At 37.6% G+C, this 16685-nt stretch overlaps 1 protein-coding gene across 2 annotated transcripts in view; it reads right to left on the bottom strand.

The window, feature by feature from the left end:
* The window catches only part of IGF2R (insulin like growth factor 2 receptor), a 54297-nt gene that overhangs the window by 17295 nt on the left and 20317 nt on the right, over positions 1-16685 (bottom strand). For both annotated transcript variants that reach the window (XM_048937772.1, XM_048937773.1), the window contains exons 10-30: positions 16248-16351; positions 15700-15864; positions 15269-15409; positions 14752-14898; positions 13783-13914; positions 13230-13377; positions 12202-12379; positions 11480-11595; positions 11029-11191; positions 10084-10263; positions 9155-9256; positions 7898-7999; positions 7062-7236; positions 5649-5816; positions 4978-5121; positions 4196-4374; positions 3760-3847; positions 2346-2552; positions 1820-1950; positions 1000-1097; positions 101-237 (exon numbers count right to left, since the gene is read on the bottom strand). In XM_048937772.1, coding sequence (XP_048793729.1) covers positions 101-237; positions 1000-1097; positions 1820-1950; positions 2346-2552; positions 3760-3847; positions 4196-4374; positions 4978-5121; positions 5649-5816; positions 7062-7236; positions 7898-7999; positions 9155-9256; positions 10084-10263; positions 11029-11191; positions 11480-11595; positions 12202-12379; positions 13230-13377; positions 13783-13914; positions 14752-14898; positions 15269-15409; positions 15700-15864; positions 16248-16351 — 3005 coding nt within the window. The remainder of the gene's footprint in view (positions 1-100; positions 238-999; positions 1098-1819; positions 1951-2345; positions 2553-3759; positions 3848-4195; positions 4375-4977; positions 5122-5648; positions 5817-7061; positions 7237-7897; positions 8000-9154; positions 9257-10083; positions 10264-11028; positions 11192-11479; positions 11596-12201; positions 12380-13229; positions 13378-13782; positions 13915-14751; positions 14899-15268; positions 15410-15699; positions 15865-16247; positions 16352-16685) is intronic.

Genomic DNA, 16685 nt, shown 5'->3' with positions numbered 1-16685 from the left:
TACTTCCAAACCAGCACCCAAATTACATTCACTGTAGATTCCTCCCCTGCCTCCAACCCTAACCACCTCTACTTGTAGCTAGAAAACATTTCACTCTTACGTGCAGCACCATATGGTACTAAAGGCTTGCAGACATTGATGTAGTATTTCTTTGTAGAAGTGGATATATCAGTTGCCTCCCAATTCTCTCTATGCCGTGTCAGAGATGAAAAGTCATAGAAATTTCCTTCATCATCCCTGTAAAACAAAATTTTAATTAAGAGGTATTAAAGTAATTCCAGTAACTTTAGAGTTGTTATTCACAACTTTATCCCAGAAACTCTACAAAGAGCATTGTGATGGAAGAGTCTGCACCAGATTCACTGGTCCCCCACAAGCCTCAAATTCAGTACAGACTAAGTCACCCAACCTACAGCAAACTGCCCATGTACACACAGACCACATAATGCATGAGTAATTTTTAATCTCACTGGAGCACACACTATGCATGCCAAACACACGATTGACTCATTTTAGGGTATCACAGGCAACTACTAACCATATTTGAGTACATCACTAAGTCTTCTTGAGTTAATATTTAGTTGAGAATAAAACTGGCATTTTTTCCTGGAGTTTTGTCTGATGGAAGTTCTTAAACAAGAAAGCCAGTGATACTTATTAAGTTACTGTAGTTGAATATCCACACTTATAAAAAGCTAGTATATTCAGATTTCTAGCACCAAAATCAACATAGCTAACAGTTCACTTTTATACTGAATTTATTCCTCAGGAAACTCCCAGAAGTATTTTTCCTTAGTGAAATATTAGTTTGAAGAAGTACAAATAACATGACAAAATTACTCAAAATACTGCTTTAGGATTGAATGTCACTTCAGCTACTAACAGATTAAGTCAAAAATACAATAGCTAAAGTAGTGGTATTGCATGAGACTGCAACAAGACTATATACTCATTTCCACCATCACACAGTCAAACTTGACTTTTGAGAAAACAGCTTACTTGTAGGAACACTCAGTAGATTTAACAGGCGGGCAGGCATACTGCGTGTGCCATTCAAACATGTAGGTACAATCTGGAGTTTCCTTCAAAAATACAGGCTGAAAGAACAAAATTCAAGAGGAATTTTCTCTTATTTAAACACAGAAATTACCAAAAACATCTCAGTCTTGTTTCAAGAAGGTGCAGCAACTTCTATTTACATACCATCTTAGAAACATACAATACTTCTGATCTGAAAAATATGGCTCAAGAGGCTCAAAACAGTTTTTTTCCCCAAATCCAAATTTATCTATGTGCACAATTCTGATTAAAGAGCAACCACTAAAAGCTACCAGTTCCGCTATGAGACAAGGAAAAGGAAGAGCTGGAAGTAAACCTAGGCACCATTCTTTATGAACAGGGAAGTAAGCACAGGAATAGAGCGCTATTAAAAACATCAAATAACCCAATTATTTTTTCTTTTTGTCTGGCCATACACTTCTTGTTTTTCTGTGGATTTTTCTCTTATCTTTTACTTCCAACAAACAGACTGCTCTGAGAGAACATCCCTCATCAACACCTCCAGGAGTTTCGCTAGGAGCAGACATTTCTTAAACACTCTGATTTTTCTTGAGGCATGAAGAAGGTTCCTTCCATAAATAGCTAGTTCAGTTATTTATTAAAGCCTCAGAAGAACTTCATATCTCCTGCCTAGTCTGTAAGTGAATAAGCAGTTCTTGAAGGAAGCCAGTTCACATTCTTCATCTTACCCTCCCGCACATTACGAAGAGAGCAGTTCTGGAAGACGGTATATGCAGGAATTTAATGTTTTGCAACTAACCTCTGATGTAGTCTTGTCACAATAGAATAATATGGCAGTTGATCTTTCATATATTTTATGACATTGTTCTCCACTGGTGTAATTAATCATTATTAAACCATTTTTGAAAGTCAGTTTCTCCGTAAGCAAGCCTAGAAGTAAGGAGTGGAGAAAAGAAAGTTAAACAGCTAATCCAGTAAACACAGAACTGCAATAGCACATCTGGCAACAGAGTTACACAGGCAGCAGATACACGTATAATAAAGTACAGATAGAAAGACCTAGACATTCCTCTAAAACAACCAAGTTATTTCTTATAACCCAGTATAAGAGGAATGAACTCAACCCTTTTTACATGGTAAGATAAGATTTCACACTCTCTCTCTTTATACATAGATTTTACTTGCACATGAAGTAGAAGCGGTAGGGTATTTTATCTTACAAAACACACAGGATGAACCAGCATATAACTGAAGCCACTATGTGATAAATTAATAGCTCTTACTATTCTTTCACTCTTCAAGTTCCTTTCAATCAAGTGCCATACCTGCTACTTTTCTGAAGGTGTTGTCCATCTTCTTTACTTGACATGACGACACAGAACGGGCCTCTGGTTTGCACTGTTCTGTTATTTCTCCACAAACTCTGAAGTAATAGTCATATTCATCTGTACTCACTTTTATGTCTTTATTAGAAAGTGGCTTGAGATTGTAAACATGACCATATCTTGGATCTTTCACCTGGCAATCCACTCCTTTAAAGGAAAGTTAGAATTTTAAAATACAATATCTGTGAGCCATAATTACCACTAACACAAAATGTAAGTGCTACACTATATTTCAAAAACCATCTGAAGCTGTCCTTACACGCTCTTCCTTCACTATAGAAGGTTATGGGCAGAACCAGACATACCAAGTCCTTGCTTAATTGTCTGGAAAGAACAGTGAGGTCAAGGCTGAAGCAAAAGTTGCCCTAGATGTCAGTCTTGCATTTTCCTTGAAAGTTATGAGGTCTGCAGAGTTAGTAAATAATCAGTATAGGAATTGTTACAGCTTCAGGAAATATTAAGGTCTATGAAGATAAGAGGTTTGAGGAAGTTCTAGCTTTATGGATGTAACCAGCTGACTGAAAATTCATAGTATTATTGCTGATTGAATTCTAGTGGTCACTAGTGTCATATGATTACTGTTTTTTCATTAATCCCCTAACAAGTTGGTACAGAGACATGACGACACAAGTTTCTCTCCCTTCAAAGTCATGACTCTTGTCAACTGTATCCTGCACAGTAATTGCATGACAGAACAGCATCTTAGCAAGCATTCCTCTTGCACCACATGTAGGTAACTGACAGCGTCAGTTACGTCTAGTACAGCTGCAAACAGGTACTTCACCAAAAGTCTGGATATTACACAAGGCATTATCTGCAAGTTGTAAAACAAAGCCTGTAAAGACAGAAGATATCTGCATGTTCAGCTTTCTAAGAGCCAATTGACTACCAGAACTAAAACTCAATTCCTTCTTGCGTGCCCTAAGTCAACTGTAAACTCATATTGTCCTCTCTGGTCTCTCCACCATCATCTACTAAGAGTCACTTTCACAACACTTTCCACTTTTCAGGGAGGATGCCTTGACAGATATAGGATCAATCACACTCATTAAATCTAGCACCAATATTTGCACGACACAAGCAAGTCTCACTGTGATTGAGATAGCACTATGATTTGGTCAGAGAACATTCTTGTATTTTTTTTTTTCCTCCAAATACAAGAGTCCATTTAATTATCACCCTAAATTGCACTTTAGGTATTTCTGGGCTGGACCTAGGCTCCAAAGGGACTCCAACACAAAAGTCAGCATCTATCACTGAAATATTTGCAGGTCAAAAAAAACAAATATAGCTTCACTACATATTTGCTTCTTGTACAGATCTGTTCTATATTTTCAAGCTTAACTACAGTTACCATCTGCTTTGTGAACAGGACAGGCTGCCAAGGTTCTCCAAACAAATACAAACTCACAGACATCTTCTTGCTCCAAAACTGGTGATCCCTACAGAAAAATAAGTTGTATGAAGGAGCTGTATGAACAACTATATTGCAAGTCCCAAAACATACAAGAGATAACCCTTTATTGCAGTTGCATAGCCTAAAGACACTTTTATCAAACTTCAGTACCCTTTTTGCACAAAGCTGCTATTGGTGGCTCAAAAATTCAGAGACCATTGTTGTGCACAAAAACTCCAGAAAGCAGTTGAAAGGAGAAACAAGAGAAAAAGCCTTTATACAAGACACTGCATTTTAGAACCAATCACTCCATTACAAAAAAAAAATAGTAAAGTGTCTGTGTTGAAAGTCCAAGCTCAAGTCTTTACTAGCAGCTATCAGCATAGCAAATTACCATTGTTTGATCACACTGGAATATTATACGTGTAGAGTAGCGTTGCTTATCTTTACACATATCACCATTCAAGTAAGTAATGCTAAGTGACCCATCAGTAGCAGCCTGTGGATTTATCTGAATGACTCCAAGGTTCTTGCTTTTATCAGCATATTTCACACAGGATCCTATGGCACCACCTACAGGAAAGCAAAAGAAAACTTTAGTTTAGTACAAAGCTCTGACAGCTAGTTACCTTTATTGATCATAAGACAAAATAATGCAGTAGTTTGAAGAGAGCTTCAAGCACTCAGAATGGTTCAAATACCCAAAGCACAACACAGCAGATGCATTTTTATGAATGCAGAGACATTGTTTGCCTACAGGCTTTGAAATAGAAAGTAAGTCACAGTCCTGCATTCACTGGAATTTTTAAAAATGTACTGATTTGTTACTTAGATTAAAAAAACTTGCTAGAAATTCAGAATTCATTCAGATAAGAGGCATCAACTTTTAGCTTGCCTTTTTAAAAGAAAAGTCAAGATACTTGTAAATACTGCTCTTAAAACATTTACCCCAAATGACTTCCTACAAATCTCAGTGCAAGAGCCCTGTTTAGTATCAAGACTGCTCTCAGTCTGAGAGCTCTGTAGTACTTTTACAGCCTTGCACAGACTTAGGTGAGGTATGTCAAGTTCAGCAACTTAACAGGCAGGATTTAAGTCATCTTTTTTAAATAACTCTGCATAGAAGGTCTGGCATAAGAACTCAGAAAGTCAAGTAGTGTTGGCCACTTGGCTTACCAGGGCATCCAGGCACAAAAGGCAAAGGCTTGCAAACATTCAAGAAAAACGTTCGCTTCTTCGCATTCTTTGAAGTATCTATAGCAACCCATGGTTCATTCTCTTTGCTCAGATCACTTAAGTCATACTCATTACCAGCAGCATCTGGAAGAGATGAGGCACATACAGTAAAAACTGGAAGACCTGCTAACATAGGTGCAACAGCATTGAGTTTCAGGCAATACATTTCACTGACAAATCCAGATAATTCAAAGTGTTGTTCAGAATCATATTAGATACCCACTGAGAAAGGGTACTGCTTGCTTGAAGAAGCAACTATACTAAATGAAAAAAACAGAGTTCCCTTGATTATGAGCAGTTTAGTTACCACAAGTAGCTGCTTTAATTCACAGCTTCATTTTTTCCTGGAGACAATACAAAATTAACCCATTTTCTTCAGTTAGACTGAAGTGACACCTGTTTTTCACATTAGCTTCCTTCCCCTTCAACCTGCTTCAAACAGATTAGTTGTCCCTCTCCACCTTTATGAAGATCTCAAGTACTGACTTACTCAGACCAGGCATCCTTAAATCTTTATCTAAATGGCCTCCTCCATAAAAGCCTGTGGTGATTAGTTAATCCTTCTAATAGTTACTGCACAGAGCCAACCTGAATCTCAGGTACATACTTACCTGTAACCTGGCAGTCTACAGGAGCAGGAGCACAGGCCAGAGCTGTGTGAAACTCAAAGAAAGTATCATGAATGTTCAGCCTACTGTTGATCTCTTCACGCACAAACTTAAGCTCTCCAGGATACGAATCATTACAAATGAAAGTCACCGTGAACGTGTCTGATTTTCCTGTAAAACAAACACTTAGCTTCAACTTCAATTTAATATTCCCCAGTGAAGCAGCAGCAGGTAACACTTGACTTTAAGATTTTCTAACAGCTTCCTGTTAAACTGCTTCAAGGGCAACACTACCTTCTGTTTTTACATTTTCTGAATGACAAAAAAAACCCCACTGTCTTTAGATAACTGTCCTAAAATTCATAGCAGTCACTGGTAACATTGCAAAATAGAGAATAGAACACAGACGCATTCTAAAGAGCGTAATTACATTCACTGAACTGTACTTCCCACATCTTTGACAGATTTGTGGAAACAGAAAGCCTATAAAACATCAAATCCATTGTACCAGTAACTCCTAGATTACATCACACAAGGAGCAGTTCTTTAAGTTGTGTAATAACTAGAGAACAAAGAATACTGATGCTTTTTAAGCAACACATAATTATGGTCTTCTCCACAGCCCATAAGTACTAACAGGGAGAATACTTGTCATTATTGTATCCTAAAGTAAACAAAATGGTAGAAGCTCTCACAGTGAAATAAATGGTAGCTCAATCACTTTCACGGCTGTGGAAAATAACATAACCATAGTAATCTGTACAGAGATCAACATTTTAGCAGCATCTTAACCCTAAACACTATCCTGAAGAAAACATTTAAGATGCTCTATACCTCCCTCAAGACTCAGTTTCAATACAGTTGGAGAGCTTGTACTTAGCTTACGGGTTTTACCTCTTCTCATTAGTCTTACTTGAGAAACAAACTAAAATTCACATGGCAGGTACACGAGATACTAGAGCACTTATTCAAGGAACTCCTAAGAACAGTCTAAGATACTTGAAAGGTCATTTTTCATTAAAATACCTTAAGCCTTGGTTTTGTGAATAATCTCTGAAGCAAAAATTTCACTTAAGATCAGAGCTCATTTTGCTTGCTTTCTCTATTTAACTACCTATTTCCCTTTCTAAGGGAAGGTATTTTTCATCCACTCAGTAAAGGGAAAAACATCTTGCACTGTAGTTTGTCCATTTTCAGTTTTGAAGTGCACATTTACTTTTGAAAACTGAACCATAATCATATAGCATGGTTTGATTTCTCACATGAGACGCTCATATGAGCTAAGCCGCTTAAGTTCTAGCATTAAACCCAGCATTAGTGATTAGAATTAAACCCATTAAACTTACACAAAGCGTGAAATGAAGACAGAAAGTACAATATTAGTGACAAACTGCACTGCACATTTCCTGAACTCACCTGATTCAACAAGAAGACGACCTCTGTAGGTAAGAGTTAGAAACCCTTCACTAGACAGATAAAGAGTTTTATCCAATTCTACCATCCTCACTGATGTCAGATTGTCTGCTTCACATCCAGCCGCTGGTTTTCCATTGATTTTACCACATTCTGGCATAGGCCCACAAATGTTTAGCTAGAATTTTTAAAAACATACAGGTGTACACAATGTTAACTGGTTCAGGAAAGTTAGACTCAAAAGTAGTCTTTCTGCATCAGTGAAATTCTCTTGTTAAAGCCTGATTTTTGAAGTTATATCATACTTCTTAAAATGCCCATCACTTTTGAACTGCAAGACAACTATGTACACAGGAGCAACACCCTCAGGGTCCACAAATTCACCCCACTGGAAGAACAGGATGTGGATTTAGCTAGCCAAAAACCCTATGATACTATCTGTGGATAGCCTGAAACTAACAAGACATATAAAGCACATTAAGAAGACTGACATGGATAAACTGAATCACTCATAGGCTTACACTGCCCATTTTTTGCATTAGTAAATAAACCAGTACTATACAACTGAGCATATAGCTAGCCATGCATAGCATAGAGGTGCCTCTACAGCGTGACTAGTTTTTAAGCTTTGCTATACAACAAAATATGATTTAAATACTATTTTGAATGATGAATCAATTTATCTTCTATTCTTCTCTTAAGTACAATGCCCTTCTGCCAACTTAAATCTCATAAGAGGGTAAAGTAAAAGTTGTAACTCACTAAGTATGACCAGAAGAAAAAAAAAAAAAGCAACAGCAGAACCCATAAGCAACAGATTGTACAGTCAAAATCCTTACCAAGTAGGTCTTCCCAATGCCAGTGGTTGTATAGCCCTTCTCTGTAGCTAATGGCTGCAGATTGAACAAAAATCCACTGTCTGGATCTCGCACAGAGCAGGACTGTAAAAGAATTATAACAGTATTATTCTCTACCTCTGCAGTTTTTTTTTTTTTGTTTAACATTCTATTTCTACCTTGCTCAGAGAGCCAAAGAAATGATTTGCACATATATCTATACTGTGAACCAAGCAGCAACTTAATTTGGACAATTAGATTACAGCTTTGGTAGTAGCAACTTTTTATTTAATCCTTTTGCACAGTTGTCTATTGACATTGGTCAAATGCCACTAAGTGTAATTTAATCCATGTTATTTATTGGGTTAGCTAGAGCAAACATTTTAATTGAAAGTAGTTGTACACTAATGTGATATTTTAAGACTTGTAAAACAGTAACTGTGTGGCTCATTGTACAAAGTGATACTAATTTGATTAGCTATACACAAACAAGAATAAAAGGATAATACTTAAAAAAGCTCTCAACTTTACTAGCAGCCTCAAATGTCCTCCAAGTTGCTCTTTAAGTGAGCTCTGGAACACTTTTATCCAAAGTTCCATACTTTGTGCATGCTTCAAGAAAACAGTAAGATGGCACAAACTTCCACCATGATGAACTTATTTCACTGCAAGTTTTCTCCTAGAGTAATGAAAATGCAGCAAGTACTAGAAAAAACATACTCTGCCCTGGTGAGGCTATATTTGGACTGTTGGGCTCAGTTATAGGCAGCCCTGTTAAAAAAAACTCCTAAAAGAAATCCAGTAGAGGACCACAAAGATAAGGGGCCTCAAACATTTCCCACATGAGGAAAGGCTGAGTAACCTGGGTCTGTTCAGCCTGGGGAAAAGAAGATTAGGAGGGGATCTGATAAACATTTATAAATATCTAAAGGAAGATGGGAGGCCAATGGATGAGGCCAGGTTCTTACCAGTGGTGTGTAGCACTAAAAGAAATGTAATGGCCTAGAACTTCTACATAGGAAGCTCCATAATAACACGCAGAAGAACTTCTTTACAATAAGGGTGTAAGAGCACTGGAACAGGTTGCCCAGAGAGGTTGGGAAGTCTCCTTCTATGGAGACATCCAGTCCCCATATGATCGCTCCCCACCTGTGTGACCAATTATAGGCAACCTGCTTTAGCAGGAGGGTTGTACTTGATTTCTTGAGGTCCCTTCCAACTCCTGCAATTCTGCGAGACCACAAATTTTGGTTTTCTTACCTGAGAATCATCTTTTGTTTCCTTAACTGGACAAGCAGCTTCAGTTTCCCACAGGAATGTAACCACACATTCTTGAATAGATATAAACCGGGGGCTGCTATTCTGGAAATGAATTGCAGACAGAAGACCAGAATCAAGTAAAAAGTAACAGCCAAGACCTTCACACATTTGTGAGATTCTGCTTTAAAAGTAGCCTACCAATGGCCCTCAGCCCTAGGGGGTTTGGGATATATGGTATAGTAGATTATAAACAAAAATCTAGCACTATAAAATACTGTTGGCTGACATAACTGAAATAACTTGATTTCAGTGCTTTCATACAAAATTAAAGTAGCTCATAACTGCTCTAAGCCCAGGGTTTTCACCATCTCTCTTGGGAGGACCACTAAAGTAAGAGAATCAAAACTTGCAGATTCACAAGCTAACAGGAAAAGTCTTAGGCAAACTTCACTAGTGTCCCCGCTCACCAGTAGAGTCTGAACTTTAACATGTACACCTGTATCAGTAGAAGTTCTATAGAATTGAGCTCACGTAGAATCAAGCTGCAGAGATGCAGAAGCTCAGTCTAAAAATGCACTTTCAAGATTCTTCCTCTTAAGATGTTCTGCAATGTCTGTAACTATAAAAGGTACTTTTTCATGCTAATTACACTAGTCTGAAACATCAGTTCCCCACAAGGGTTATTAGCCTTTAACTAGTTCTTGTTTATGATAAAATACTCAGTTACAGAATCCAGTAAAATACATACCCAATTTAAAGCAGAGATGCAAAAAAAAAAATAAATAAATAAATAAAAGGTAAGCCCTCAAGTTGCCTCCCTTAGTCACAAATCTTACATGCTATAAATTTTCAGGTAGCTTCTTGTTATGTGGTGTTATGTGACAGAAAATCTACTATGATAAAACAACTGAATGATGATTTGTCCTTACAAGAGTGCCCCTGGAACACACAAAGTGAATGGTGGTGTTATAAGAAGTTCTCTCTCCATCAGCATTGATGCATACAGAGCCATTTGCATACGTTAGAAGAATGTGACCAAGTCTTTCAACTACCAGTTCTTTGCTGGCAACACCAAGATTACTGATAGATGTAACTTCATAGTAAGAATCCTAGAAATAAAGAAAACTGTCAGCAATTTTGTATTCAAAAGGATATTTCTTAAAATATCTAATGAAAAAAAAAAAAATCAATAATCTTGCATACAGAAGGTACTCTCCATTGCATTCACAACTCAAACCTAGAAATCTCTCAAATATGGAGCAGTAGAAAAAAATATATAGGTCCACATCTTTAAAACGTAAGTGCTACAAACCAGTTATTTTATGATAAGGTGCCTACTGTGCCTCAAAACAACTGCGCCATCACATCAGCTACACAGCTTAGAAGTTCAGGAAGCCCGATAATCTCACGTGGCAATAAATACAACGTAATCTGTACAGTTGTTTAAAACTATGCTGAAGCCATTCTTAGAGTTGACCTTGCATATGTGCATGATCAGCAAAGCTTAAAAGTTGCTTCGTAAGTAGAACACTACCAGCATCCTTTTTCTCTCAGCAACTTCTGACTAACCTATTCAAAAGCCTAAACATTAAGAGCAGAGTGGCAAATGCTCCAATCCAAGCCTTATGCAAAACAATATCCAGAATAGAATGTTCATAAAATAATGCTACTAGTCTTTGAGCCTGCAGCAGCATACATGACAAAGAACAGCCTGTCTGCTTTTAAAACAGAACAAAGGAAGAATCATATATACCCCAGATACCACTGCATGTTGTAGCAAGGAGTCAAAATTCACGCGTTCATCTTGTAGACCCCTTTATTTTAATCACCTGGCAAATCACCTCTGAACTGGGATGGATGGAAGGGCTACTCACATGATCATGCCGATATGCCATCTGACACACAGATGCTCGTCGGTCACATCCTGGAACAGCAAGTAGAGGTCGGCAGACATTTATGTAGTACTTTTTGCGCTCATTTGGTCCTGAATTATCCATGGCATACCAATTTTCACCTCTCTTCTCTGATCTTACTAAGCTGGGTAGAAAGAGAAAGTTTTATGTTAAGAATACATGTTATTGATTTTGCTTTATCAGTCTCAATAGAGACTGATAGTAAAATTAAAGAGTCAGCTTGTATCTTGGGAAATAAGTCAATACACTAGATTGAAATACCTACATTTCAGGATACTTACAGTTCACATTGTTACAACAGATGACTTTTTTAATGCTACCTATATACAAAGCCAACATAATGCAGTGCTAAGGTATAAGCCAGAACACAAACCTAGAACAGCTAAGCTTACACAGAGGCTCTTTCTTTTACCTTGACAAGTCATACTGGTCCATAGTGTTGGGATCTGTCACAATGCACTCCAGTGGCATTTCAGGACAGGCATATTCAGTGTACCATCTGAAGTTGTAGGTATAGTTGTCTTCTACCTAAAAAAAAAAAAAAAAAAAAAAGTCAATTGATGCTTTCATACAGACTACTACTTGAATCAAGGTTACTCCTTTTTATGTTAAGCTCATTTCCCTTTAGTTTGGATGATATATTTTCTCAGATTGATTTGTGTTCTGTTTGTCTCCATGTTGATGCTGTCATTATTTCCCTGCTGTAACACCAGAAATACTTCAAAAAAATCCCACACCAGAAAAAACAGAACCAGAACAATATAACTGCTATGTTACTGCAGGACAGTCCCAGTACTTGTTACTTCTTCAGCTGAAAAGTATGTACATTTGTTCTTTCGACTAGAAACATAAGAGGATGGAAAGCACTTCTAACTACTAGAAACTAGAGAATAGCAAGGCAAGAGGACCCTGACACAGGTCAACAGCTTACTGTTCACTAAGCAAAACAGGTTTTACAGACACTGATAGATACACCAAGAGAACTAACTGCCTCCTTTATCAGCTTGCTTTATAGATGTGGGTATTTGCATCCATCAATCTCCATCCACAAATCTCTTCTGCAATAGCCTAACAGTGATTATTACCAAGATCTACGGACAGAGAAACTTCCTTTTTTCATACATAACTTCTTACCTGATATTCAGGCTGACCTACTCCAGCCTGACGATCACACAGGAAAGTTATAAGGGTAGATCGCTGTGTTTTCTTCTCGTTGTTATAAGCAGTACCATTTTTGTAGGTCAACTGAATCAGACCATCATAATACGAAAGTCTGGAATTAGGTAGTCCAAGACTCCAATACTGATCCTTTCTAAAAAAAAAAGAAAAAGCATAGGCTTTGGGACTGAACCAAATTAAAATTTAATTATTTTAAAGAGAAGTATTCCAAACAATAGGCACATAGGTATGTTTATGGAAAATTCCATAATAAGACAAAAAGGATTAAGTTATATTGATTAGACAAAATGCGCTAGGATAACTAGGATAAAGAGTGCAAACTTAAAACATGAATAGGTGACCTTTGGAAAGGAAACCATACCTTAATTAAGATATCTAACACACTAATCCTGCATTCTCTAAAGCAGTGACAGGAAATCCATATGTTCAAACTGTGTATTTTAAATATTAAGCTCAGTTTAGTTCCATGCAATTACCCAAGGACAGAAGATTTAGGACTGCACAACAGCAAGTCATCCCACTTATTGACAACAATTACATTCACACGCTCTTAGCTCAAAGTCCAAGTTTGGTCTAGGAGGCTTTCTTTAACTTAATGCTAGCTCTGTCAGATTTAGCTCATCTTCCCATAAAGTGTAGTTTTAGTGCCTGCAGTGAATTCTGCATAGCCTGAGTTGGAAGGATCCCACAAGGATCATTGAGACTAACAACCAGCTTCCCATAAGACCACCCAAAAAAGTCATATCTGAAGGAGTAATGAACACTCTTAGTTTCAAAAGCTAAATGCAAGCAAGATCACATGTGCACTTTGCTTGAAATAGCTGGAAGCCTAACTACTGCGCTACCACATGCTATTTTACATGTTTTATATGCAAACTCCCTGAGTTCTAGTAGAGCAATAATAATTTTAAATGCAAATTGTTACCCAGACCACACATCACACAACAGGAAATCTATTACAGGCAAGAGAATTAGTTACTCACCCTTGTGTTACCTGGCATGCTGCTGATTGTGTGCGACACAAATCATCAGGCAAACTGCCACAGATGTTTATATAGAACAAATATTCTGCAGTGTTAACTGTGTAGTGCCCATTTTTCTTGGTCAGGGGTGATAAATCAAAAGAGAAGCCTAACAGGGAAGAAAAAGCAACGAGTTCAATTTTTCCCTGCCATCTGTCAGATCTCAGTTCTACTGGTTACACAGCCAGTTGTTACATACAGACATGATCACCATGAACATGTCTCCATTCATGTAGTTGTTCCAGAAAGGCACAAGTTCAAATACAAAACATGTTTCCTACACAAAAAATTACTACAGTCAAATAACACCCACTCTCCCACATACACTAGCAGAGTATCAAAGCTCATGCTGTTTTCCATACATATGCAGTTAAAACGGCTGTGCTAAAGCGTTAAAGGTACTTAGACTTGCACTGAACTCACTCCAGTTTTGCACAGCAGGAAGACTAAGTGTGATGACAATTTCCTTCCTCAAGCCCTTTAAATGTAGCCAACACATAGATAATTAACCTACCTGCCTGAGGATCAGAGACTTGACAGTTATCTCCTTCCGTTTTAGACAGGACACACGCAGCAGCAGTATACCAGTCAAAAGAAAATGAACATTCACCCTCAGACATCAAGATCGGAGCACTTTCCAGATCACCTGGTATCATGAGAGCAATGTGTTAAACTGCACACAGTACAGTCAGAATAACTGAGTTTAAGGCTAGCAATAGACTCCTTCCCAACATCAGACTAGAGTTAATAGCTTAAGTGCCTCTCCTCTAAAAACGAGAACCACACAGAATCAGAAATGCTTTACACAAGTTCCTTGCACCCTGTTCCTCCTCGAGCTTAGCCAAGAAGAGGAAGATGGTACTCAGGAACAGACTGAACAGTATATCTCACACTTCCAGAGGAAGTTTCCTTTTATTTGCAAAGCTGGAGCTTTGCTACAAAAGCAATAGCTTTATCAGGAACTAGGGCATGACCAGATGACCAGCATACTTGGAAAAGTTATCTTCCTCAGGCTGAAGTACAAAAATCCAAGATTCCTATTTCCCTCCTGGGCTATTACATGGAGATGAGCAATATTAAAAAGTCATGCAAATGCTTCAGTTTTCTATACACTACAAGCATTTTAGAGACAAAATATATTTACTAGAAAAGACTGTTAAAGTATACAACTGCATTTCAAAATCAAGTCTTTTCCACCAAGACAATCTGGAAATAGAAGGTGCCTTTTTCTATGGTTTCCAGGTGTTTCCTTTAAACACTTACATTTTGTTTGATAGAATCTCAGCTTAAGAGATTGCTCAAGAGTCTTTAAAGAGTACTTATATAAAACATAAAAGCATATGTTACTATTATCCTGGCAAACAAGCCACATTTCTTCTCCTTTTGTATACAAGAAAATTAGAAACATACACTTTATTTAGTACTCATGCCTAGGAATACAAGATGACCTCCAGTTTAAGTGGATCAAAGAACAGGGCCTTACCTGGTCTGCATATAAGAGTGATGACAGTTTTGAATTTTTTGTTAACACCACAGCTATCTCCATTTGAATAGGTAAGTTGAATATTTTCTCCAACTTTCTTAGGTGGAGAAACGAATGTTCCAAGATTCTTGCTGGTTTTTTCCTGATCTACAAAGACAAGAAAGTCACTTTTCCCCCCCCAGAAAGCATTTTACGCTAAGAAAGTATTAGCCAGACAAATGGAAAGACTAAGTATAAAGCTGCAGGGCTTTTTTTGGGGTTTTTTTTTTGTTTGTTTTTTGTTTGTTTTGTTTTGTTTTTAAACCTTCCCAAAACTATACTACAAATCATGGAAGAGAGCGTAATATTCTTTAGTTACAGTAAAGTCTACTAATATCATGTCTTCTACAGCCTTTAGAAGCACAATGAAAATACGCTCCCAACTTTTTTCCTCAAGCAACTGGAAGCACTCAGAGCAGCTGCTTTAGAGAATATGCAAAACCTTCAGTGTCTTAAAGAAAAGCAAAAAAGGACTCACCTACAGAACAAATAGCAGCATCATCTGGGCAGCCGGAAGCTCCTCCTCTCTTCAGCACTTTATGGCAGACATTGATATAATAACGCTTCCGCCCTTCCTCTGAAAGATTACTGTCCACAGCTTCCCAGTTCTGGGCCGATTCTAAAATACAGTCATTGTGAACATGTCATCTAGTTTAATCTTTCCATCCTCTGCACCCTAGAAAGCCTTTTATCATATAGAAAAAAAAAAAAAAAATCAACCATCCCAATTGTCTTTAAATATACGTTTACTTTCCTAAGGTGCTCACTTAATTTGAGAAGGGATTGATGTGTCCCAGAAAAACACTAAGAAAAGTGAAATTTGATTACTGTTCAACTAAGGAATTACAATGACACATGGCATATAAATCCAGAACATAAGTAACTGAAAGCTAGTTTTCACTGCCATACCTGAACTGCGGACCAGAGGTGACAAATCGTAGTGCTTTTTCTTATCAGCAACTCTGCAAAGAAGATCTTCTCTTTCTTTAACACACGCATATTTTGTATGCCAAGTGAAGAAATAGGTGCAGTCCACTTCACCAGTAAACACAGGATTTCCTCTACCCTCATTACCTTAATATTGATAACAGATAAACAGAAGTAAGCTTTTCAGTGGGGGAAAGAGGAGAAAAGCAAGAACACTAGAGAATTAGCAAGGATAGAAAAATCACAGTTCCTGTGCAACAAGCTTTCTTCGCTAAGAGTTTATAGACAAAAAAAAACAAAACAAAATAGAAACAAGGCCCTTTCATGACTTAACATTCTTGACAACTGAGTGCAAATTAAAAATCAGTGCTACTGCACAGCACAAAACAATCCTGCCACACAGAATTAAGTGCTAACTCTAACAGTATTTTTTTGCATCAACTGTGGCTCAAAGCATGCATTCTTTTTAACGCAAGGTCTACTAGCAAGCTCAAACTCGGAGCAGAGTGATCACAGCTCATCACACTCACCTGCTGTTTCATTGCACTCAAAGTTTATGACAGTCATTCTCTGAAAGCCGGAGCTACACGCATCCCCATTCGGATAAATTAAAGTGAGATCCCCATCAGAATATCTGAGTGAAAAGTCAGTTTTAGATAGAGACATAGGATCAAACACAGTCACACTGCTCTCCATGCAACAGAAACCATTTAAAAAAAAAAACAAAAACAAACACAACATTTCACTCTAGGAGGAATACAGTTGGTTGTTCAACGCTAACATTGGCATTCCTACTGCAATACAGGCTTTAAGTCATAGACTTTTGTCTACTTTTCATGAGATTTGTACACAGGTTCAAAAATACTCTAAAGCTACCCCAGCTTTAGTGGAATGTTTCTTCATATTAGTTTATTTCATGGCTATTTTTGCAGGTGGAAGAAGTCATACTCTCTAGAGAATAGCTCCCA

The sequence above is a fragment of the Lagopus muta genome, chromosome 2, assembly GCF_023343835.1.
Source record: "Lagopus muta isolate bLagMut1 chromosome 2, bLagMut1 primary, whole genome shotgun sequence".
Classification (NCBI taxonomy): Eukaryota; Metazoa; Chordata; class Aves; order Galliformes; family Phasianidae; genus Lagopus; species Lagopus muta.
This window is presented reverse-complemented; position numbering and strand designations above follow the sequence as displayed.